Source organism: Pristiophorus japonicus, chromosome 3 (assembly GCF_044704955.1).
Source record: "Pristiophorus japonicus isolate sPriJap1 chromosome 3, sPriJap1.hap1, whole genome shotgun sequence".
NCBI lineage: Eukaryota > Metazoa > Chordata > Chondrichthyes > Pristiophoridae > Pristiophorus > Pristiophorus japonicus.
In genome coordinates this window covers 201626475-201653421 of record NC_091979.1, presented here as the reverse complement: position 1 = coordinate 201653421, position 26947 = coordinate 201626475, and the positions used below count along the sequence as shown (strand labels likewise).

At 45.4% G+C, this 26947-nt stretch overlaps 1 protein-coding gene across 2 annotated transcripts in view; it reads left to right on the top strand.

The window, feature by feature from the left end:
• Positions 1–812: 812 nt before the first annotated feature.
• LOC139260075 (ATP-dependent 6-phosphofructokinase, liver type-like) overlaps positions 813–26947 on the top strand; it is a 105094-nt gene continuing 78959 nt past the window's right edge. For both annotated transcript variants that reach the window (XM_070876204.1, XM_070876206.1), the window contains exon 1: positions 813–1016. In XM_070876204.1, the coding sequence (XP_070732305.1) occupies positions 932–1016 (85 nt within the window). In that variant the 5' untranslated portion in view covers positions 813–931. The remainder of the gene's footprint in view (positions 1017–26947) is intronic.

Genomic DNA, 26947 nt, shown 5'->3' with positions numbered 1-26947 from the left:
GTTAGGACATGAGGGAGCTGATGAGACCTTGCGACATAGCGCAGATTTTACATTCTCGTTTCTTACTTGCATCTAATTCAAAGGATGCTTCTGCTTTCTGCACATACACACTTTAACCCTTTATTCCATGTCTGTTTTGTCTAGAGTGACTTATTGGCCCACTTCACATACCATTTGCTTCTCTTATGTTCCCTCAACCAAAATTCCTTACTCAACCAACACCACCAAAAAAGATTAACTGGCCATTCATCTCAGTGCTGTTTGTGAGATTGTGCTGTGTGCAAAACGGCTGTTCACCCACATAACAGCATTTATTATGCTTCAAAGTAATTTATTTGTAATGTTGGCACTATATAAATACAATTTGTTTCTTAATATATATTAAGCGGTGAATTGTCATTTATTTGAAAATTTAGCATAATCCTTAATTCTTATCCCTGAAATAAAATCAGAGCATTATGGACTCAATCTGTCAAGGGCAAATATAGAACCGGTCATGCCAATCCTAAACTGAAGGCAGGGTTATGCATTACAAAATTTATGCTGTTTTTCAGATTCTTACACTTCGAATCAGTGTTTAGCATCAGAATAGTTTCTAGTTTTGCAAGGAGGGGGGCAAAAGTACTACACCAAAAGAAAGAAATCGACTTTAAAATAAATCTGCATTTTCACCAAGGAAATACAAATTGTGACATAATTCTTGCTTAAAGCTGCATAATGTGTACCTTTCGTAAAAGGCATGTCTAAAAAAAGACATGAGGGCGGAGATATGAAACACACATTTGATGTGGGCATGCCTTAGCTAGAGTCATTTGCAATCAGTTGTAGGAAGGGGCTTTGTTCGTGTAGACAGACACGAGTGATCTGACCTTTGGGCCAGGGAACCCGACCTAAAACAGAAAGCTTGCAAGGAAGGAGAGGAGTAGACATCATGGCTCAAGTAGACATGGAGCAGCTGAGGAGCAGAGGTGCTGGGAAATCCATAGCGGTGCTGACCAGCGGGGGAGATGCACAAGGTAACATTTTCCAATTCCCTTTCCACCATTCAAATAACAATTTAAGAAAAAAACACAGCGAGAAAGATCACCAGAGCTGCCATCTCCGGACATAAAAAGCAATATTTGCAGCATTTCAACCTCTTTCCCCACCCCATTAATAAACGAGACAGAAACATGAGCGGATTCAACTCCTTGATAAAAAAGCACCTGGATTACGACTCCAGGAGAGATTAACCGGGTGGAAAATGTTTAAATAATCGAAATAGAGGGTGAGGAAAATAAGGTGGCCATCTCTAAAGCGTTGAATCCTTTCAGTGAAAGTTAGTTTTTCCACAGGCAGGCGTGGTTTTATTGTTCTGTGCGGAATATTTGATCGAAATATTTATTAAAGAATGGCACATGGAGCTTTTCCCTCAGACACGTCTTTCCTTTCCCTTGGTGCCCTTTTTCTCTTTGCATGCGAATGTTATTTAATGTTAATCTCCTATTTAAAGACTGTGAATAATGTGTCATGTCGGACTGACCTGGACTCTGGGTTCTTTCTCTAACGGACATTTCTCGAGCCCAACCACCAAATCCCACTGTCACTCGTCGCCATCATTGATATGGGCATAACGTGTGTGTGGCAGTGGGGGTTACATCTTTTTTAAGAATCATAACCTAAAAAGCGGCTTATTTTTGAGGGGAAAAAAACATACATAAACAATACAGTTAGTGTTTTTAATGGATCCTGTAGTCTTGAAAATGTCGTTTATAGATTTCCGTTGTGCCAGTCTGAATGATGGCGGCGGTCAGGTGGTGCGGACGTGCTGCCTGGCAGGTTGTCCCCGAGTCCAGAGGAATGGGCGGCAGTCTCTCAGACATTCTCATTCTCACTGCTCGGGATCGGGGGAGACAGACAGAAATCAATAATCCCCCCCCAAACTACTGCACTCTCTTAAAGATTTTATGCAAGGTTGCTACCATGTTTAAAAATTTTTTTTTACTTGTTATAGCATATTAAAGATGCAGCAGTTATAATGGGTGACTTTAATATGCACATAGATTGGGCTAACCAATCTGGAAGCAATACGGTGGAGGAGGATTTCCTGGAGTGCATAAGGGATGGTTTTCTAGACCACTGTCGAGGAACCAACTAGGGGGGAGGCCATCTTAGACTGGGTGTTGTGTAATGAGAGAGGATTAATTAGCAATCTCGTTGTGCGAGGCCCCTTGGGGAAGAGTGACCATAATATGGTGGAATTCTACATTAGAATGGAGAATGAAACAGTTAATTCAGAGACCATGTCCAGAACTTAAAGAAGGGTAACTTTGAAGGTATGAGGCGTGAATTGGCTCGGATAGATTGGCGAATGATACTTAAGGGGTTGACTGTGGATGGGCAATGGCAGACATTTAGAGACCGCATGGATGAACTACAACAATTGTACATTCCTGTCTGGCGTAAAAATAAAAAAGGGAAGGTGGCTCAACCGAGGCTATCAAGGGAAATAAGGGATAGTATTAAAGCCAAGGAAGTGGCATACAAGTTGGCCAGAAATAGCAGCGAACCCGGGGACTGGGAGAAATTTAGAACTCAGCAGAGGAGGACAAAGGGTTTGATTAGGGCAGGGAAAATGGAGTACGAGAAGAAGCTTGCAGGAAACATTAAGACGGATTGCAAAAGTTTCTATAGATATGTAAAGAGAAAAAGGTTAGTAAAGACAAACATAGGTCCCCTGCAGTCAGAATCAGGGGAAGTCATAACGGGGAACAAAGAAATGGCAGACCAATTGAACAAGTACTTTGGTTCGGTATTCACTAAGGAGGACACAAACAACCTTCCGGATATAAAAGGGGTCTGAGGGTCTAGTAAGGAGGAGGAACTGAGTGAAATCCTTATTAGTCAGGAAATTGTGTTGGGGAAATTGATGGGATTGAAGGCTGATAAATCCCCAGGGCCTGATGGACTGCATCCTAGAGTACTTAAGGAGGTGGCCTTGGAAATAGCGGATACATTGACAGTCATTTTCCAACATTCCATTGAATCTGGATCAGTTCCTATCGAGTGGAGGATAGCCAATGTAACCCCACTTTTTAAAAAAGGAGGGAGAGAGAAATCAGGGAATTATAGACCGGTCAGCCTGACCTCAGTAGTGGGTAAAATGATGGAATCAATTATTAAGGATGTCATAGCAGCGCATTTGGAAAGAGGTGACATGATCGGTCCAAGTCAGCATGGATTTGTGAAAGGGAAATCATGCTTGACAAATCTTCTGGAATTTTTTGAGGATGTTTCCAGTAGAGTGGACAAGGGGGAACCAGTTTATGTGGTATATTTGGACTTTCAGAAGGCTTGCGACAAGGTCCTACACAAGAGATTAATGTGCAAAGTTAAAGCACATGGGATTGGGGGTAGCGTGCTGACATGGATTGAGAACTGGTTGTCAGACAGGAAGCAAATGGGTACTTTTCAGAATGGCAGGCAGTGACTAGTGGGGTACCGCAAGGTTCTGTGCTGGGGCCCCAGCTGTTTACACTGTACATTAATGATTTAGATGAGGGGATTAAATGGAGTATCTCCAAATTTGCGGATGACACTAAGTTGGGTGGCAGTGTGAGCTGCGAGGAGGATGCTATGAGGCTGCAGAGTGACTTGGATAGGTTAGGTGAGTGTGCAAATGCATGGCAGATGAAGTATAATGTGGATAAATGTGAAGTTATCCAATTTGGTGGTAAAAACAGAGAGACAGACTATTATCTGAATGGTGACAGATTAGGAAAAGGGGAGGTGCAACGAGACCTGGGCGTCATGGTACATCAGTCATTGAAGGTTGGCATGCAGGTACAGCAGGCGGTTAAGAAAGCAAATGGCATGTTGGCCTTCATAGCGAGGGGATTTGAGTACAGGGGCAGGGAGGTGTTGCTACAGTTGTACAGGGCCTTGGTGAGGCCACACCTGGAGTATTGTGTACAATTTTGGTCTCCTAACTTGAGGAAGGACATTCTTGCTATTGAGGGAGTGCAGCAAAGGTTCACCAGACTGATTCCCGGGATGGCGGGACTGACCTATCAAGAAAGACTGGATCAACTGGGCTTGTATTCACTGGAGTTCAGAAGAATGAGAGGGGACCTCATAGAAACGTTTAACATTCTGATGGGTTCAGACAGGTTAGATGCAGGAAGAATGTTCCCAATGTTGGGGAAGTCCAGAACCAGGGGTCACAGTCTAAGGATAAGGGGTAAGCCATTTCGGACCGAGATGAGGAGAAACTTCTTCACCCAGAGAGTGGTGAACCTGTGGAATTCTCTACCACAGAAAGTTGTTGAGGCCAATTCACTAAATATATTCAAGAAGGAGTTAAATGAAGTCCTTGCTACTCGGGGGATCAAGGGGTATGGTGAGAAAGCAGGAATGGGGTACTGAAGTTGCATGTTCAGCCATGAACTCATTGAATGGCGGTGCAGGCTAGAAGGGCTGAATGGCCTACTCCTGCACCTATTTTCTATGTTTCTATTTCAGTCTCAAGTTTGATCTGTTTAAATGCGATTCCAATTTGCATTGTTATGTGTTTCATTTCCTGTCATTCCCCGACTGTGGACAGCTGTCTCTGTTTTTTGAGTGGTGTGTCTGAAAATTTCTAAAATGGTGTACTCGATATCAAAAAGTGTATTGAAAAAAGAAATACAAACTCATATTTTCATACAACCATGTGCCAGCATAAAGCACAGACGCAGCTCATTTAGAGGTCCACCTCATTCCTAACATTTCTTTTAGGTTGACCACTCTAATGGCAAACCAGAGGCAACACTAACAGTAATTCCTCACGCCCACTGAGCTCCATTCAATCTGTTGCATTTCCAACATATCTTTTTGACTTTCCCCAACACATCTCACTGCTGTTGAATGAGTTAACTTTGGCAAGTGATGAATACTGTGGTATAAATTCCAAGCTTAACCTTGGGTCCCACCTGTCCAGCTATCCAGAAACTTTGAAAATACAAAGCGAACGTTCTGTTGCATCAGGCATTGATTGGCCACAGTAATTGGCCACAGTAATTCTTTCAATGTTTTACACTTACTGTGGGTAAAAATGATAGAACTTGTACTTCTGTAATGCCTTTCATGACCTCAGGATGTCCCAAAGCACTTTACAGCCAATTAAGTACTTGTTGAAGTGTAGTCACTGTTATAATGTAGGAAATGCTGGAGCCAATTTGCATACAGCAAGCTCCCACAAACAGCAACGTGATAATGACAAGATAATCTGTTTTAATAGAAACATAGAAAATAGGTGCAGGAGTAGGCCATTCGGCCCATCGAGCCTGCACCGCCATTCAATAAGATCATGGCTGATCATTCACTCAGTATGCCTTTCCTGCTTTCTCTCCATACCCCTTGATCCCCTGAGCCGTAAGGGCTATAGCTAACTCCCTCTTGAATATATCCAATGAACTGGCATCAACAACTCTCTGCGGCAGGGAATTTCACAGGTTAACAACTCTCTGAGTGAAGAAGTTTCTCCTCATCTAAGTCCTAAAGGGCCTACCCCTTATCCTAAGTCTATGTCCCCGGATCTGGACTTCCCCAACATCGGGAACATTCTTTCCGCATCTAACCTGTCCAGTTCCGTCAAAATATTATACGTTTCTATGAGAACCCCTCTCATCCTTCTAAACTCCAGTGAATAAAGGCCCAGTTGATCCAGTCTCTCCTCATATGTCAGCCCAGCCATCCCTGGAATCAGTCTGGTGAACCTTCGCTGCACTCCCTCAATAGCAAGAACGTCTTTCCTCAGATTAGGAGACCAAAACTGAACACAATATTCCAGGTGAGGCCTCACTAAGACTCTGTACAACTGCAGTAAGACCTCCCTGCTCCTATACTCAAATTCCCAAGCTATGAAGGCCAACATACCATTTGCCTTCTTCACCGCCTGCTGTACCTGCATGCCAACCTTCAATGACTGATGAACCATGACACCCAGGCCTCATTGCACCTCCCCTTTTCCTAACCTGCCGCCATTCAGATAATATTCTGCCTTCATGTTTTTGCCCCCAAAATGGATAATCTCACATTTATCCACATTATACTGCATCTGCCATGCATTTTCCCACTCACCTAACCTGTCCAAGTCACCCTGCAGCCTCTTAGCGTCCCCCTCACAGCTCACACCTCCACCCAATTTAGTATCATCTGCAAACTTGGAGATATTACACTCAATTCCTTCATCTAAATCGTTAATGTATATTGTAAAGAGCTGGGGTCCCAGCACTGAGCCCTGCAGCACTCCACTAGTCATTGCGTGCCATTCTGAAAGGACCTGTTTATCCCGACTCTCTGCTTCCTGTCTGCCAACCAGTTCTCTATCCACGTCAGCACATTACCCCCAATACTATGCGCTTTGATTTTGCACACCAATCTCTTGTGCGGGACCTTGTCAAAAGCCTTTTGAAAGTCCAAATACACCACATCCACTGGTTCTCACTTGTCCAATCTGCTAGTTACATCCTCAAAAAATTCCAGAAGATTCGTCAAACATGATTTCCCTTTCATAAATCCATGCTGACTTGGACCGATCCTGTCACTGCTTTCCAAATGCGCTGCTATTTCATCCTTAATGATTGAGTCCAACATTTTCCCCACTACTGATGTCAGGCTAACCGGTCTATAATTACCCGTTTTCTCTCCCCCTTTTTTAAAAAGTGGTGTTACATTAGCTACCCTCCAGTTCATAGGAACTGATCCAGAGTCGATAAGACTGTTGGAAAATGATCACGAATACATCCACTATTTCGAGGGCCATTTCTTTAAGTAATCTAGGATGCAGACTATCAGGCCCCGCGGATTTATCGGCCTTCAATCCCATCAATTTCCCGAACACAATTTCCCGCCTAATAAGGATATCCTTCAGTTCCTCCTTCTCATTGGACCCACTGTCCCCTAGTACATTCGGAAGGTTATTTGTGTCTTCCTTCATGAAGACAGAACCGAAGTATTTGTTCAACTGGTCTGCCATTTGTTTGTTCTCCATTATAAATTCACCTGAATCCGACTGCAACGGACCTACATTTGTCTTCACTAATCTTTTTCTCTTCACATATCTATAGAAGCTTTTGCAGTCAGTTTTTAGGTTCACTGCAAGCTTCCTCTCGTACTCTATTTTCCCCCTCTTAATTAAACCCTTAGTCCTCCTCTGTTGAATTCTAAATTTCTCCCAGTCCTCAGGTTTGTTACTTTTTCTAGCCAATTTATATGCTTCTTCCTTGGTTTTAACACTATCCTTAATTTCCCTTGTTAGCCACGGTTGAGCCACCTTCCCCGTTTTATTTTTATTCCAAACAGGATGTACAATTGCTGAAGTTCATCCATGTGATCTTTAAATATTTGCCATTGCTTATCCATCGTCAACCCTTTAAGTATCCTTTGCCAGTCCATTCTAGCCAATTCACGCCTCATACTGTCGAAGTTACCTTTCCTTAAGTTCAGGACCCGAGTTTCCGAATTAACTGTGTCACTCTCCATCTTAATAAACAATTTTGCCATATTATGGTCACTCTTCCCCAAGGCGCCTCGCACAACAAGATCGCTAATTAGTCCCTTCTCATTACACGTCACCCAGTCTAGGATGGCCAGCTCTCTAGTTGGTTCCTCGACATATTGGTCAAGAAAACCATCCCCAATACACTCCAGGAAATCCTCCTCCACCGCATTGCTACCAGTTTGGTTAGCCCAATCAATATGTAGATTAAAGTCACCCATGATAACTGCTGTACCTTTATTGCACACATCCCTCGTTTCTTGTTTGATGCTGTCCCCAACCTCACTACTACTGTTTGGACTGTGCACAACTCCCACTAGCGTTTTCTGTCCTTTGTATTCTGCAGCTCCACCCATACCGATTCCACATCATCCAGGTTAATGTCCCTCCTTACTACTGCATTAATTTCCTCCTTAACCAGCAATGCCACCCCGCCTCCTTTTCCTCTCTGCTTGTCCTTCCTAAATGTTGAATATCCCTGGATGTTGAGTTCTCAGCCTTGGTCACCCTGGAGCCATGTCTCCATGATGCCAATTACATCATATCCGTTAACTGCTATCTGCGCAGTTAATTCGTCCACCTTATTACGAATACGCCTCTCACTGAGGCACAGAGCCTTTAGGCTTGTCTTTTTATCACACTTTGCCCCTTTAGAATTTTGCTGTAATGTGGCCCTTTTTGTTTTTTGCCTTGGGTTTCTCTGCCCTCCACTTTTACTATTCTCCTTTCTATATTTTGCTTCTGCCTCCATTTTATTTCCCTCTGTCTCTCTGCATAGGTTCCCATCCCCCTGCCATGTTAGTTTAACTCCTCCCCAACAGCACTAGCAAACACTCCCCCGAGGACATTGGTTCCGGTCCTGCCCAGGTGCAGACTGTCCGGTTTGTACTGGTCCCACCTCCCCCAGAACCGGTTCCAATGTCCCAGGAATTTGAATCCCTCCCTTTTGCGCCACTTCTCAAGCTACGTATTCATCTGAGCTATCCTGCGATTCCTACTCTGACTAGTACATGGCACTGGTAGCAATCCTGAGGTTACTACTTTTGAGGTCCTACTTTTTAATTTAGCTCCTAGCTCCCTAAATTCGTCTCGTAGGACCTCATCCCGTGTTTTACCTATATCGTTGGAACCTATGTGCACAATGACAACTGGCTGTTCACCCTCCCTTTTCAGAATGTCCTGCACCCGCTCCGAGACATCCTTGACCCTTGCACCAGGGAGGCAACATAACAAAAAGGTCATCATGCATGTTTGCGCCAGATTTCCTGGCAGCTATCATCACTCTTTCGTGCTGCACCAATCCACCCTCCCTCAGCTCTTCGCACCTCGAAACAGACTTTCCGGCTGGATGCTTGGAGACAAGGGCTATCCACTGAGGACGTGGCTGATGACACCCTTGAGGTGGCCGAAGTGTGTTATGACAGCCACATGTCCACCAGATGTGTCATAGAGCAAGCAATAGGCAAGCTGAAGATGCGCTTCAGATGCTTGAGATTAACTAATGTCTCACTATTCACTCTAAGTGACGAGTCCACTTCTCAGCTGGCAGACAAAAATGGAGAAGACCAGAAAGTGTTGCAAAGAACTACATTTACATGTGTCATAAATATAACTGAAACTTACCACTATCATTTTGTCATACACCCATGTGCATCTTTTCCGCGTGCTTCTACGAGGTGCAACCCCTGTGGCTTCACCAGGGCTAGAGGCAGGCTGCTCACTTCACTGTTGCGACTGCTTTGACACTTTTGGCACATGTCCGCTGGGTTTTGGCATCTGTGAGAGCCCCACCAAAGACTGGTCCTCCTGCAACAGTGCAGGGGCAGACTCAGCCATTGGGATCAAAGGCAGCATGTGGGGGGCTCTGACTGAGGGGGAGGCAACGGGGGAGAAGTGGAAGTGCTTTGAGAAGAGCTCCCACTTCCATGTACCCTCTCAACATCATCCCTCTCAAGGACCACCCGCATTTCCCTGCTGGCAAGGAGCTGGAGAGCACCTTGCTGCACATCAGTCTATATTTATATCCCTCCTCGAGATGAGGTCCATGACCGTCTGGCATTTGTTTTCCATAGCAAGTCATGTATGTAACCTTCATGTTACTGTAACCTTCATAACAACACTGCATACTGTATACATCTAAGAAATGTACACCTTGACCATAGGGGGTGAACTTGTGGTAGACACTCCTCACCTGGTCATCCAGGCATATAAAGGGAGGTCCAACGCATGGTAATCACTTCTTGGTCCTGTGAATAAAGGTTCAGGTCACAGAGTGACCTTGTCTGCAGAATGTGCCTCGTGTGAATTTACTGTAGTGTGTAAGGACACTACATTTGGCGACGAGAAACGGGAATCAACGACTCACGAGTGGCCACCGGTAGCACAGAGGAACGGTACTGTGTTGGTGAGATCTGGGACGATTTCTTTGAGAGGCTCCAGAAGAGCTTTGTCACGAAGGACGCATCTACTCACCAGCTGTGGACCTAAGACGTACGCGCTGATGAAAGACCTGCTCGCATCCGAGAAGGAAACCAAGATAATATATGCGCGCAACTCTGCTTGCAACTTTGCGATGGATCAGGGAGTTAACATTGTAAACGCGACTTAGAACCCCACAGGCAGGCAAGGGCAATTCGACACCATCCAGGCAGCAACAGACTCTAGAGTGGGTCCTCAACAGAGACAATGGCAGGTTGAATGGACATGTACGCCATCATGGTGGACAATGCGTCCCGGGATGGGGCCATTGACACCCATTAACAGAGTGCTCAAGAGTAATCAAAGAGACAATCAGAGAGGAATGCCTGGTAACAGCCCTTTTGTTCACAACGATCTCAGCTTATGCTGGAGGTGCGGGGGCAGACATGCTGCAAAAACCTGTAGGTTTCAACAATTTATCTGTAGAAATTGTAACTTCAGTGGACATTTAGCCAGAATGTGCAGGAAGCCCGCCGCGAGGCTAATTTACGAGGCAGATGAACCACAAGAGGGGTCTGCAAGGCAGGTTGATGCTTGGGACAAAGCAATGGACGCGGAAGTTCAGCGGGTTCATGTGGTAAACATCCACAGCTCATATACAAAAACGCCACCTATGATGATGAAAGTCCTATTAAATGGCATCCCGGTACGCATGGAGCTGGACACAAGGGCCAGCCAGTCACTTATGAGTGTCCAACAATTCGAGAAACTATGGCCACTCAGAGCTAGCAGACCCAAACTAGAACACATTGACACGCAATTACGGACGTACACCAAATACATCATCCCAGTGCTAGGCAGTGCAATGTTGGTGATCACACATAATGGGTCAGAGAACCGGCTGCTACTCTGGATTGTCCCGGAAAATGGTTCCGCGCTTTTGGGGAGGAGCTGGCTAGCCGAAATGAATGATGTTGGTTGAGAGATAAATATTGGCCGGGTCACTGGGGAGGATTCTCCTGCTTATCTTGGGGTGCCATGGAATCTTTTACATCCACCTGAGAAAGCAGATGGGACCTCGGTTTAACTTCACTTCTGAAAGACGGCCTAGATTTTGTGCTCCAATTTCTGGAGTGGGAATCGAATCCAGAACTTTGACTCAGGCAAAAGTGCTACCCACTGAATTATGCATTGCCCTTTCCCTGTTCTGTATTCGATTTTGGGCTTGGGATTAGGTGGCGAACCTGAGGATCAGTTCTATAAAAAGAGACATGATTGGAGTGTCATTTCTGCTCTCAGCTTTCCTATTAATGGGTATCCTTTTGGCAAGTCAGTGCATTTACTTTGTGCATATGACAGCTCTTGTCACTTCCCTTTAATGTGATTGTTTTATATACAGGAGCTATGTACTTTAACAAAACAAGTTTTTAATGCCATTTCTCAACCGTGTTGATGTTTGTTTCAGAAGGTTTTGCAGGCTGACGCTCCATAGCCAGCAATTTCAGAGATCTTTAAAGAGAGACTTGCCATCAGCACCCTGCGTTGTTATTAAGAAATAGAATGAACTCTTCAGCAACAATAATTTGCATTTTATAGCATCTTTAATGTAAGATTTCCACCTCAATTTCATTTACACACTTTTTCTCCATATTCCTTGATCCCTTTACTTAACGAAAATTCGATCAATCTCAATCTTGAAAATTTCAATTGTCCTGACAACCATAGCCTTTTGGGGGCATTTTGGCCAGGAGTTGGTCCGTTTTTTTTGGAGTAACTTGATTTTTGTGGCGTATCTTAAAAATCCCCATTTTGCATATTCAATTTGCGTCAGTGTAAGTGAATGATTTTTTTAGTTGAGTTTAGTTTAGTTTTTCTCAAAAGGGGGCATTACCAGCCACCTACGCCAGTTTTGGCCATTTAGGCCACTTTGGCCAGCTAAGAGTTACTCCAAATCTACTTAGGCCAGCGTATGTGGCCACTTCAGAAAACCCTTGCGGAGAGTTAAAAAATCAGCGCAGTTAGGTACATCGAGGCCATTCGGCCTGCATCTAAAGCACCAAGTCTTACAAAGCACTAAACAAAGCACAAAAAGTAATAAGCATTCAATAACAATTAAAAAAAAAAGAAGTAAGTCCTACCTTCATCTGAAAACTTGGCCCGGCAAGGCAGCGAGCTGATTGGTGCAGGAGGCCACTCGGCCTGGGATAGGTGCAGGACAACCGGGTGACCACTCGGCCTGGGATAGGGCCGGGGCGACCGGGAGACCACTTGGCCAGGGATAGGGGCAGGAACTGCCGAATCAGAGCACACACAGGCTGCGGGAAGCAAACTCACCGGACAGGCTGCAGCAAGGGCAAAACACAAGCAGCTACTTCAACAGCGGGCGGCCGGTGCGGGAGGCTACTCGGCCAGGGATAGGGGCGGGAACTGCCGATATCGGAGCACACGCAGGCTGCAAGAAGCAAACTCACCGGACATCAAAACACAAGCAGTTACGATTCCTTTCAAACATGGGCGATTGCCAAATTTCGGCGCCACTGCGCATGCGCGGACAACGCGACCAGACTCCAATGCGCATGCGCAGACGTCCCGGCACTGTTTTCAGTGCAGGACGCTGGTTCCACCCCCGTCTCGACTGGCCACGCTGCGCAACGACCGGGGAGATGCCGGACAGCGGCCAAAGTGGGGAAGAATTTTTTCACCACACTTCTGAATGGAGAAAAGCGCCGCATCTCCGGTAAGTGCGCCGAAAAAAAGGGGTGGGCCAAAATTGAGCCCATTGTAACCCATTTTAAGCACTGGTAACATTCTGGTGGATCTGCGCTGCATCCGCTCCAAGGCCAGTTTATTCTTCCTGAGGTGCAGTGCCCAGAGCTGAACAAAGTACCCTGACCAAGGCTCTGTACAACTGAAGCATACCTTCCTCCCCTTTTGTATTCCATCACCCTTCAGTTAAAGGCCAACATCCCATTAGCCTTTTACATTTCTTCTTTTATTTGTGCACCAGCTTTTAGTGATTTGTGTACATGGACCCCTAAATTTCTTTGCTCCAACACAACTCCCTGTGTCTCCCTCCCCATAAAGAAAATATTCTGATTTGTCTTTCTTACAGCCAAAGTTGATGACATAGAAACATAGAAAATAGGTGCAGGAGTAGGCCATTTGGCCCTTCGAGCCTGCAACACCTTTCAATAAGATCATGGCTAATCACCTCCGTATCCCTTTCCTGCTTTCTCTCCATACCCCTTGATCTCTTTAGCCGTAAGGACCATATCTAACTCCCTCTTGAATATATCCAATGAACTGGCATCAACAACTGTCTGCGGTCGAGAATTCCACAGGTTAACAGCTCTCTGAGTGAAGAAGTTTCTCCTCATCTCAGTCCTAAATGGCTTGCCCCTTAACCTTAGACTGTGTCCCCTGGTTCTGGACTTCCCAACTTAGGGAACATTCTTCCTGCATCTAACCTGTCCAGTCCCGTCAGAATTTTATGTTTCTATGAGATCCCCTCTCATCCTTCTAAACTCCAGTGAATACAGGCCCAGTCGATCCAGTCTCTCCACATATGTCAATCCTGATATCCCGGGAATCAGACTGATGAACCTTCGCTGCACTCCCTCAATAACAAAAACGTCCTTCCTCAGATTAGGAGACCAAAACTGAACACAATATTCCAGGTGAGACCTCACTAAGACCCTGTACAACTGCAATAAGACCTGCCTGCTCCTATACTCATCCCCTAGCTATGAAGGCCAACATACTATTTGCCGCCTTCACCGCTGCTGGGTACCTCTATGCCAACTTTCAATGACTGATGTACCATGACACCCAGGTCTCGTTGCACCTCCCCTTTTCCTAATCTGTCACCATTCAGATAATATTCTGCCTTCGTGCTTTTGCCACCAAAGTAGATAACCTCACACTTATGCACATTATGCTGCATCTGCCATGTGTTTGTCCACTCACCTAACCTGTCCAAGTCACCCTGCAGCCTCTTAGCGTCCTCCTCACAGCTCACACCGCCACCCAGCTTAGTGTCATCTGCAAACTTGGAGATATTACACTCAATTCCTTCATCCAAATCATTGATGTATATTGTAAATTGCTGGGATCCCAGCACTGAGCCCTGCGGCACCCCACTAGTCACTGCCTGCCATTCTGAAAAGGACCCGTTTATCCCAACTCTCTGCTTTCTGTCTGCCAACCAGTTCTCTATCCACGTCAGTACATTATCCCCAATACCATGTGCTTTAATTTTGCATACCAATCTCTTGTGTGAGACCGAGTCAAAAGCCTTTTGAAAGTCCAAATACACCACATCCACTGGTTCTCCCTTGTCCACTCTACTAATTACATCCTCAAAAAATTCTAGATTTGTCAAGCATGATTTCCCTTTCATAAATCCATGCTGACTTTGACTGATCCTGTCACTGCTTTCCAAATGCGCTGCTATTTCATCTTTAAAAATTGATTCCAACATTTTCCCCACTACTGATGTCAGGCTAACCGGTCTATAATTCCCTGTTTTCTATCTCCCTCCTTTCTTAAAAAGTGGTGTTACATTAGCTACTCTCCAGTCCATAGGAACTGATCCAGAGTCGATAGACTGTTGGAAAATGATCACCAATGCATCCATTATTTCTAGGGCCACTTCCTTAAGTGCTGACACATTGAACTCCAAGTCACAGTTTTGTCCACATACTTAGGCCAGAATTTTGCTGGCGCTCAGAGGCGGGTCGACAGCCCGTTGTCAACCCGCCTCCAAGTCAGTCTCCTAAGTGTCGGGTCTGCCTGCGCTTTACAGACTCGACACCAAGCGGTGGGGGTGCCAATTGACATAGTTAAGAGCTTGTTAAAAGGTACTTAAACAGCATTTTACCATGTACTTGCCATTTTTCCAGCTTTTTCACAAGGTTCCCGGAGCTCGGGGATCATGAGGCCAGGGATCATTAGGTCGGGTTTTCAATGACTACAACTATTTTAGCAGTGCACTTTAATCAAGTGCCCTTTGGTTAGAGTGTGGGCACACTCCAAACACTTTCAGACAAGTGCCCCCCTTTTTTTTTGAGGGCACTAAAAACAAATTATACAGGTGCCCCCTGGTTTAAAAAGGGGAGTGGGGGGCACTAAAACCAACAAACATAGACAAATTATGTGTTATGTATGTAAACCTGTAAATACCATGTCTAGCCACCAGAGGGCTTATCCCCTGGAGTCCCAAGGGATCCCACAATCCCTTGGGAGTACCTGTATATAAGGAGGCCTCACAGGCTGGAGAGGCACTCAGATCTGTAATAAAGGACTACGGTCACACCTTACTTTGAGCTTGAAGTAGCTGGTCTGACTCTTTATTTAAGACTTAAATTAAAATTTGGTTGCCGGGGGTGATGATGTACTCCATCCCTCCGGCGCCCGCTTCTTGTGGAAGGCCGCGAGCGTACCGGTGGACACTGCGTGCTCCATCTCGAGGGAAACCCTGGCTCGGATGTAACCGCGGAAGAGAGGTAGGCAGTTGGGCTGAACGACCGCCCGCTGCCTGGGCCGGCTGATGGCCCCCTTGGCCATGCCCAGGAGCAATCCTACGAGGAGGCCTTCCAACCTGCCCACTCCCGACCGCACAGGGTGCCCAAAGATCAGGAGTGTGGGACTGAAGTGCAACCAGAATTTGAGGAGCAGCCCCTTCAAATATTGGAAGAGGGGCTGCAACTTCGCACACTCTACATAAACATGGAATACGGACTCGTCCAGACTGCAGAAATTGCAGACGGCCTGTGAGCCCATGTAACGACTTAAAAACTTATTGCACAGGACTGCTTCGTGCAACACCCTCCAGGCCAAGTCTCCAATAAATAAGGGGAGGACTCCCGCATAGAGAGCACTCCTCCGGACGGCCAGATGGTGCGCCATGGCGTGTCTGGATAGCAGATGAGGATGGCAACGTGGAGAGTGTGCAAGAGCAGACCATACGGGAATCCCTTCCACGCAGAACTGAAAGGCACGGAGGGGATTTCCAGGAGGAGGCTCAAATTGTGAGGCATCGGCTCCCGAGGGAGGTTTCGGGGCTTGGCACCATGAATAAATCTACATTCCTCTGACTAGTTGATTGCTGCAAAAGTAGTATAAAAGCTACTATTGCACAGCTGTTCACTTTCCAATGTTAGAAGCTGGAGCCTTCAGGATTTGGAATATACATTTGAGCTGTATGACTGTGTGATGTGTAATGAGAAAAGACTAATTAGCAATGTTGTTGTGTGAGGCCCTTTGGGGAAGAGTGACCATAATATGGTCGAATTCTTTATTAAGATAGAGAGTGACACAGTTAATTCAGAGACTAGGGGCCTGAACTTAAGGAAAGGTAACTTTTTGATGGTTTGAGACATGAATTGGCTAAAATAGATTGGCAAATGATACTTAAAGGGTTGACGGTGGATAGGCAATGGCAAACATTTAAAGATCACATGGATGAACTTCAACAATTGTACATCCCTGTCTGAAGTAAAAATAAAACTGTGGAAGGTGGCTCAACCGTGGCTAACAAGGGAAATTAGGGATAGTGTTAAATCCAAGGAAGAAGCATATGAATTGGCCAGAAAAAGCAGCAAACCTGAGGACTGGGAGAAATTTAAAATTCAGCAGAGGAGGACAAAGGATTTAATTTAGGAGGGGGAAAATAGAGTATGAGAGGAAGCTTGCAGGGAACATAAAAACTGACTGCAAAAGCTTTTATGGATACGTGAAAAGAAAAAGATTAGTGAAGACAAACATAGGTCCCTTGCAGTCAGAATCACGTGAATTTATAATGGGGAACAAAGAAATGGCAGACCAATTGAACAAATACTTTGGTTCTGTCTTCACGAAGGAAGATACATATAACCTTCCGGAAATACTAGTGGACCGAGGGTCTAGCGAGAAGAAGGAACTAAAGGCAATCCTTATTAGTCAGGAAATTGTGTGAGGGAAATTGATAGGATTGAAGGCCGATAAATCCCCAGGGCCTGATAGTCTGCACCCCAGAGTACTTCAGGAAGTGGCCCTAGAAATAGTGGATGCATTGTTGATCATTTTCCAACAGTCTATCGACTCTTGATCAGTTGCTATGGACTGGAGGGTAGCTAATGTAACACCACTTTTTAAGAAAGGAAGGAGAGAGAAAACGGGGAATTATAGACTGGTTAGCCTGACATCAGTAGTGGGAAAAATGCTGGAATCAATTATTAAAGATAAAATAGCAGTGCATTTGGAAAGCAGTGACAGGATCAGTCAAAGTCAGCATGGATTTATGAAAGGGAACTCATGCTTGACAAATCTTCTAGAATTTTTTGAGGATGTAACTAGTAGAGTGGACAAGGGAGAACCAGTAGATGTGGTATATTTGGACTTTCAAAGTATTTTGACTCGGTCCCACACAAGAAATTGGTGTGCAAAATTAAAGCACATGGTATTGGGGGTAATGTATTGACGTGGATAGAGAACTGGTTGACAGACAGGAAGCAGAAAATAGGGATAAACGGGTCCTTCTCAGAATGGCAGGCAGTGACTAGTGGGGTGCCGCAGGGCTCCGTGCTGAGACCCCAGCTATTTACAATATACATCAATGATTTAGATGAAGGAATTGAGTGTAATATCTCTAAATTTGCAGATGAAACTAAGCTGGGTGGCGGTGTGAGCTGTGAGGAGGATGCTAAGAGGCTGCAGGGTGAATTGGACAGGTTAGGTGAGTGGGCAAAAGCATGGCAGATACAGTATAATGTGGATAAATGTGAGGTTATCTACTTTGGTGGTAAAAACATGAAGGCAGAATATTATCTGAATGGCGGCAGATTAGGAAAAGTGGAGGTGCAACAAGACCTGGGTGTCATGGTACATCGGTCATTGAAAGTTGGCATGCAGGTACCCAGCAGGCGGTGAAGAAGGCAAATGGCATGTTGGCCTTCATAGCTAGGGGATTTGAGTATAGGAGCAGGGAGGTCTTCATGCAGTTGTACTGGGCCTTGGTGAGGCCTCACCTCAAATATTGTGTTCAGTTTTGGTCTTCTAATCTGAGGAAGGATGTTCTTGCTTTTGAGGGAGAGCAGCGAAGGTTCACCAGACTGATTCCCGAGATGGCAGGACTGACATATGAGGAGAGACTGGATTGACTGGGCCTGTATTCACTGGAGTTTAGAAGAATGTGAGAAGAATGTTCTCATAGAGACATATAAAATCCTGACGGGACTAGACAGGTTAGATGCAAGAAGAATGTTCCCGATGTTGGGGAAGTCCAGAACCAGGGGTCACAGTCTAAGGATAAGGGGTAAGCCATTTAGGACTGAGATGAGGAGAAACTTCTTCACTCAGAGAGTTGTTAACCTGTGGAATTCTCTACCACAGAGAGTTGTCTATGCCAGTTCATTAGATATATTCAAGAGTGAGTTAGATATGCTAAAGGGATATGGAGAGAAAGCAGGAAGGGGGTACTGAGGTGAATGATCAGCTATGATCTTATTGAATGGTGGTGCAGGCTCAAAGGGCCGAATGGCCTACTCCATCTATTTTCTATTTCTATATTTATGCAGGTTGAAAGTATTTGCAGTGAACTCTGTATTCACTGTCACCTTTTTGGAGCAACCTCTCTCACCATTGACAGATCGCTATCTCTCATCTCAGCTTCAGCTGCCATCTATTCCAGCAACATCGGTGCTCTTGAAAAAATCTCACCTTAGTCCTGAGAATCCCACCATGATCAGCCCCAACACCAGCATCACCAGGCGCACCAGCATCACCACCAACACCACCCAACCTTCTCCGCAATCACCTGATGTTACACAGGACACAGGGGTTCAGCACCTGAACACATTGTTGCCGGGGACGGCCTCACCATGGCCAGATGTACTTCACTTGATGCTATACACCCTGGCTGCCACATGATGCGCCAGGTTGGTACCACCCTACACCAGTAGCATAAAACATCCCTGTAATGCCCAAGCCATTCCTTTCACACTTATCACCATTGCGGAGGGTACTGTTATGTCTCACCATTCACTACAACTCACTAAGCTGCTTTCAAAGGTGCCCACAAATCTGTCCAAGAAGGCAAAGTGTCGAAAATAAAGATTTCAATGTTTAGCAACACATCAGCAGAAACCTTACATGAACATTGGCTAAAAGACCCAAGTGGCTACCCTTGTGTGTTGTTAGTTGGTATGATTGGACAAGGGTGAGTGTGAGGGGTGGCTAGTGAGATGGGGATGTGAGAATGTAGATAGAGAGAAAGGGATATGTGGTGGTGCAAGGTAAGTTGGAGTGAGTAAGGATGTACAGGAGTAGAGTAGGGAAGACAGAGTGATGGGGATGTGATGAGTGGCACATCAGGTTGAGTGTGGCTTTCTACTGAGATCATTGAAAGGATTGCCCCATTACAGCCAGATCCTCCTGATGACAATCCGGCTTGTGCCCTCCTGTGCAATGACCAACCAGGCTGCTTTGGTCTCCTGGGGAGGTCTCTTCCGCCCATTGGAAGGGAAGAGAATCTGCCTGCGTGCTGCGACTCTACAGGGAGTCATGGGAGAGCATGGGTGCAGCCGTGCACCTTTGTGTAGTCATTGTGAGTGTTTGCAGCACCTCAGTACTGCAGAACACTGGCGGCACAACTGTCAAAATCAATTTGGACATGGTCCCTTTAAGGAAATCGGCTGATGATGCATCGTCAGACCCGCTTCCTTTTAATTGGCTGTAAACCTCGCAGGGCGTGCTTAAACAAGCCCCATCAATGTAAAATTCTTTTCACAAAGCGGGCTGGAGGCGGGAACGAGGAACAACCTGCCACCTACCTTGTCCACACTGGGTCTGCCTCAGTAGGCAAAATCGCGGCCTTAGTGTCTATATCCCTTTGTAACTTCTTGTTCCCATCTATACAACTTAAGTTCATGGGCAGCAGCGGAAAACATGATAAGGGAGAATATGAAAGGATTAGGAGAGAAGCCAAAAAAAGCAATTAGGAAGGCAAAGAGGAACTATGAAATTAAATTTATCAAGGAACATAAAACAAAATAGTAAAATATTTTACAGCCACATAAATTAAAAAAAAGGAAGGTCAGGATGGGAATAGGGCGAATGGAGAGGATAATACCACAGACAGCGATAGATGGCAGAAATATTAAATAATTACTTTGCTTCAGTATTTACCAGGGAGATAGAACAGGTGGAGAAAGATTAGTAATGAGTTAACTGCATTTAAAATAAAACGAGGAGATCTACTAAATTAACTAATGAAACTCAAAGAGGATAAAACCGCTGGTCCAGACGGATTACATCCGCACATTTTAAAAGAATCTAGGGAAGAAACAGCAGAGTCTTTACTACACATATTTAGTAATTCTTTAGAAAAATATGTCGTGTCAGAGGACTGGCGGGTAACTAACGTAATACCTATATTTAAGAAGGGAGATAGAACATAGGTCAGTCAGATTAACATCTGTGGTAGGAAAAATAATGGAATCCCTACTAAAGGAGAGAATATAAGAAGATTTAGAAACAAAAAATATAATAAATAATAACTTTTATTTATATAGGGCCTTTAACGTAGTAAAACATCCCAAGGCACTTCACAACAGTGTTACAACATGTTAGATATTGACAAGGGAGGGAAAGAGAGAAAAAGCAGAAGAGGGAAGTGTAAAAGAGGTAAAAGGCTCAGGTCTGAAGTGGCAGCCAAAATGTACACGCAGATAGACACAAGCGAAAAAACTAAATTCAGATTACATTGTCAATGTTGCAATAAGGAGTATACAATAGTAAAATCAGTATAATAAAGATTAATTATAATTAAACAAAATTAAATAATATATACAATAATTATAAATTAAGTTTTAAAATTAGAAAATCTGGAATTAAAGCAAATTAATAGGTTTTTAGCTTTCTTTAAAATTCATTCCCTGTCCATTGGTTCTTCCATATTAATTGAATCAATCACCGTCCTCCATCCTTATGATGTAATTACTTTTTCTTTCTCATTTTGTCCCCTTGAGAGGTCCGTTGAGGCTCCAGGCTCGCACTGCCTCAGTTGTCAGGGAGCAGCTTTCTTTTGAAACTCCCTCCAGCTGCTCCAGGCTCGTGCTGCCTCCGTTGTCGGGGAGCTGCTTTTTATGAAACTCCCGCCAGCTGCTCCAGGTAGTCAGCATGGATTTCAAAATGGAAAGTCTTGCTTGACCAACCTCATTGAATACTTTGAAGAGGTAACAGAGAGAGTAAACAAGGTAATGCAGTAGATGTAATTTATCTAGAGTTTCAAAAGGCCTTCGACAAGGTACCACATAATAAACTAATGAATAAGGTCAGGGAATGCAGAGTCAGGACAAGCAGCAGAATGGATAGCTGGCTTCAAGACTGAAAGCAGAGTGTAAGGGTAAAGGGTAGTTATTCAGAGTGGTAGAAGGTGTGCAAGGGTGTTCCACAAGGATCAGGGTTGGGACCAATGTTGCTCACAATTTATATTAACGATTTAAACTTTGAATCAAAAACACAATTTCTAAATTTGTGGATGACACCAAATTGGGAGGATAGCCAATACTGAGGAGAACTGCAACAAATTACAAGAAGACATTAATAAACTTTCAGAATGGGCATATAATTGGCAAATGAAATTCAACACTGATAAATGTGCAGTATTACATTTTGATAAGAAAAATGGGGAGGTCACATATTACTTGGAAAATAAGAATCTAAATGATGTAGAGAAGCAAAGGGATCTAGGAGTACAGAAATACAAACCACTAAAAATATTGACACAGGTTAACAAGGCCATAAAAAAGCAAACCAAGCACCCGGGTTTATTTCGAGAGGAATAGAATTGAAAAGTAGTGAGGTTATGCTGAACTTGTATCTACCTTGGTAAGACCACATTTGGAGTACTGTGTGCAGTTCTGGTCTCCATATTATAAAAAGGATATTGAGGCACTGGAGAGGGTGCAGAGAAGATTTACAAGGATGATACTAGAAATGCGAGGGTATACATATCAGGAAAGGATGAACAGTCTGAAAAGAGAAGGCTGAGGGGTGACCTAATAGAGGTCTTTAAAATAATGAAAGGTTTTGATAGAGTGGATACAGAGAGAATGTTTCCACTTATGGGGAAAGGCATAACTAGAGGCCATCAATATAAGATAGTCTGCAAGAAATCCAATAGAGAATATGAAGAAACTTCTTTACCCAGAGAGTGGTGAACTTGCTACCACGGGGAGTGGTTGAAGCGAATAGTATGAATGCATTTAAAGGGCAGTTAGATAAGCATGTGAGGGAGAACAGAATAGAGGGTTATGCTGAAAGAGTTAGCTGAGGAAAGACGGGAGGAGGTTCGAGTGGAGCATAAATAAGGCCTGTTTCTGTGCTGTATATCCTATGCAACATTTGGATTGTCAACAGACCACCCAGGCCATCACTTACCCAAACATTACCTCGACAGGCCCACTCTCATATCCAACCTTCCCATCACCCCAGTTCACAAAAACAGTACCAACTCTTGACCTAGTTCACAGAGATGTTACACCCTATCCAACACTACATCCTTTCACAGAGTCCCTCTCTTCTCCTGTCCTCCCAGGTCATACTGATAATCCTCTTGCTCTCTTTTGTCAATTCAACATGATACTCTTCTCCAAAACCGAAATGCTGCAGACGCTGGATATCTGAAATAAAAATAGAAAATGCTGGAAATACTCAGCAGGTCAGGCAACATTTTTGGAGAGAGAAACAGAGTTAACATTTCCGGTCGACAAACTTTCATCAGAACTGGAAAAAAATTAGAGATGTAACAGATTTTAAGCAAATGCAGAGGCAGGGAAAGGGGGGGTGGGGAGGAGAACAAAAGAGAAGGACAAGGCATTGGTGCCAGCTTCTACCCTCTTCCCTTATTCTTCATTACCAACCAATCTCTTTCCCTCTGCTGCCATCCATTTCCCTCCCCTTCATTGCTCTTCATTTCCCTCCTTTCACTACCATCCACCCCACCTTTCACTGCCGTCCAGTCTTCCCTTTCACCCCCTTCTATCCAAGTGCGGTGGCTAATACACTGAAACTGGTCTTCCCTCTGCCACTCCCAGCCCTAACGGTTGTCGTCCCTGTTTACTATATGCAGGAACTCTCACGGGAACGGGAGTTCCCACTTACAATATACCGAGGCCACAAACTGAGTGGCTGGCGCAGAGAGTAGACAGCATTGGACTCGGACTGGGCGAGGGTGGAATGGTTACACTGAATTTTTTTCAGAAAACTCACTAACAGAATAAATCAGATATGGTGTTGTCACTAGGATTTCATTGGAGTGGTGGGATGTCAAATTTTTGTACGATGTCCTTTTGACCCGTGAATCCAAATGTCAGACACGCTATAATTAGTTCAGTTGCTGTTCTATTAGTCTCCACAGATCATGATCGGGCATTTGCTGCACATTATCTATTACCCTGTGTTTTATTTAACCGCACATAATCTGGGCTGACACTCCATTTTGGAGTATTGCGATGTCGCAGGTGCTGTCCTTCGGATGCGATATTAAACTGATGCCTTGTTTACTGGCTGGTGGTGGTTCAGGTGGATAGTAAAGATTCCATGGGTTAGATTTTCCACGTTTTTTGCATGCCTAACTTCCACTTAACGTCCATTTTACCGCTGAAATGATGTATAACGCCCATATATCGTCCATTTAGGCACAAATGGAAACTGACGTGCATTTTTTGGAAACTTATCGGCAAGCGTTGCTTTCCACATGTGTGTAATGCCGGGAAAAAATAATACCGCACGCTCACTTTGGGGGCAGAATTATCAGAATGGGCGAAGTCAACGCCCAGCGTCACTTTCCGCACGAAATTAACGCCGAGATTCAATAATACCGCCCGCCTACTTTTTTTTTTGTCGTAAAGAGCACATTTGGCGAAACTAATGCCCAGAAGATCGCCCATCGTCACTTTCACCACCTCGCACACATATCACCCACAATATCGCTCGCCCAAAAAACTGTCCGGAAAAAGTGGAACTGTTCTGGTGGGGCTGCCATTTTTAAAATCACAGGTCGCTTCATTCAAAAAGCTGCTTCAACTTCGGGGGCCTTTGGATTGACTCTGGAGTTCTTCTCAGGTGAAGTGACCATCTCAACAGACATATTTTCAGACTCTGGACTATTGGAGATTCATTCTAGGTGTATTTTAGTGAGAAAATTATTGCTTCTGATCAATCGCTATTATACTTTCAATGCAATGGAGCCAGCCATTTCTCAGCCTGCATCGATTAATATGCAGATGCTGCAGAGTGCAGATGGCTCAATGTGTGATGCACTTCATTATGTGCCCAATTTAAGACGTGCCAGAATGAGGAGGAGGGCCAGACCATACACACCCTGCACGTACAGGGAAAAGAGGTCTTACCTCGACATGTCCGACCACACCTGCCTTCGGAGACTGCGCTTCCACAAGGTGGTGATCAATGAAATATGTGAGCTCATCAGGCCAGATATGCAGCCTACCATCAGGATAGCACTGTCGGTCGAGGTCAAGGTCACCGCGACACCATCTGGTTCCTTTCAGGCCCCTGTAGTCGAGATTTTCCCTCTGTCTCACCATGCCACCCATCGCTGCATCAGACAGGTCAAGGAGGCCCTGTACACTCGAAGGATGGACTTTATCAGCTTCCCCATGACCGTGGAGGCTCAGACTGACAGGGCTGGAGCATTGTACCACATTGCTAAGTTTCCCAGGGTGCAGAGAGCAATACAGTGCACTCACATCGCCATACGGCCACCTTCTCCGGACCCAGAGCTTTTTCGTAACAGAAAAGCATTTCAGTCCCTGAAGGTCCAACTAGTTGTCAACCACAACCAGATCATACTGGCAGTGAATGCCAAATGTCTGGGCAGCTTTGATGAGGCTCACATCCTGCATGAGAGTGCTGTCTCTGACATCTTTAAGAGTCAGCCACAGGACAATGCTGGATGCTTGGTGATATGGCCTAGCCACCTGGCTGATGACCCCCCCCCCGCCCCCCCCCGCGTTACACCCACACCGAGGCTGAGAAGCGATACAACCAGAGCCACAGAGACACACGCAGTGTGGTCCACAAAACAATAATTGTGCTTAAGCAGCACTTCAGATGTCTGGACCACTCAGGAGAGGAGCTACAAGACAATCCTGAGCAAGTAGCTAAATTCATGGTCGTGTGTTCCATGCTGCACAACCTGGCTATCAGGAGGGGCCAAGAATTGCCAGAAGAGACTGATGCTCCACCTCAGGAGAGAGAGGAAGAGGACGACGAAGGGCTGGACGCTGACCTAGGGCCAGACAATCAGACTGGCTATGCAACCATGCCCACGACCTCCTCCAGACACAGGAAAGGGCCCGTGATGGCTACATAGCTGCAACATTCTTACGTGAGGAGCTGATATCTGAACGATTTGCCTGAAAGAACATTGCTGTGAGTGACAACGATGACACACTGCTGTGTGTGTGCAGCTCAGACATCAATGGTGGCCATCACCTTGGTGCCAGTTAAAGTTTACGTAGATTGAAGTTAAGTTTTATTTAACCCTTTCATGTTAAGGAATCACCAGTGTGTAATGGTCCAGCTATCTGAGACAATGCGCAACAAGGTTATGTTCAATAAAAAACATTTTATACCAACATTGGTCTGAAATCATAAGTATCACGGGCAATAACACCCAACCCCCGCCATACCCCACTTTTCCACCATTGACATCAATCAAATGTTCAACATGTCCAGCAACACAGAAGACAAATGCAAAGCAGGAGCATGGTCCCCTCCCCCCATACTGTACAACAAATTGTATACTCCCAGATGGAGATATAACACAGCCATCACCTACAGACATGCACCTCACTTTCTTTCCCCCCCCCCCCACTTCTTCTCTCCACCTCTACCCATTCCCCTCCTCGCTCCACGGCGCCTGGCCAAGGAGCTCCTCAAGCGGTGCCTCATTGGGGGGGGTATGAAGGCAGAGGCGGAGTTTCCACATGTACGGGCGGCGGGGTGCCGAGGTGAGAACATTCTCTGATGCAGAAGCAGGATCTTGGTCCTTGCTCTCATCTGTCGTTCGCAGAACCTAGGAGTGGAGTGCCACTCTCTGTGCCAGCACTATTCCTGGTTTTCGCATCCAGGGCCTCCGCCATCCGTGGAACGTACTCTGTCATGGTGGCCAGCTGTCAGGATATGTCCCTCAATGCTTCGATGAGCTGCTCACCAATGTCTACAGTCCTCCGAGACAACTGTACCATCTCTCCGCTCTCATGTAGCGCTCGTGGACCAGACCTGCTGCGTCAACGAAGTCTCCGCAGGGTCGGCGCTGTCCTGGGGACAAATGGGATGCCTTGTGACGAGGTGTTTGGGGTCGCTACCTCCAGAGCGGAGGTATGAATGACCGGAGGACCACCAGATGGCCTTGGGGCGGAATGGCTTCTGGAGCGTGGCGATGCAGGTTCCTCAAAGTCCGCGCTCTCTTCCATAGAGAACAGACCCATCGGATTGACGGGCGAGAATCGGAGCTCCTCAACAACAGGTGAAGGATCGTCCGGAGAGTCGGGCCCCGTACCCCACTTCTGGCCTCTGGGGGCCGTGCTGCTGGCTGAGCTGCAAAACACAAATGAGGTTATTAGAAGAGAAGAGGGTGCTAGGGTCACAAGGTGAGTCCAGCGCTACACACAGTATATGCACGACAAAAGCACCATCGCTATCAAAATCATCACAGACATCACATTTCATGACCATCAACACATTTGCATTGCAATGATTTTCATTAGGCCAGCATTATTTCCAGGAAAAATTTAGAAATCATCTACCATATATGATTGTTCGGATATGAGTGGGTGTGGCATCTATTGACTTTACATCACACAGTGGTGTAAACTTTACTCACGTGGCATCACTTCAGGGTCTGCACATGCTTCCGTATCTGTCCGGGGGTGCCTCCCCACGACTGCAAGCACCCGCTCCTCCATGTCAGTGATGTTGCTGAGGACTGGTGCCCTCCCCCCC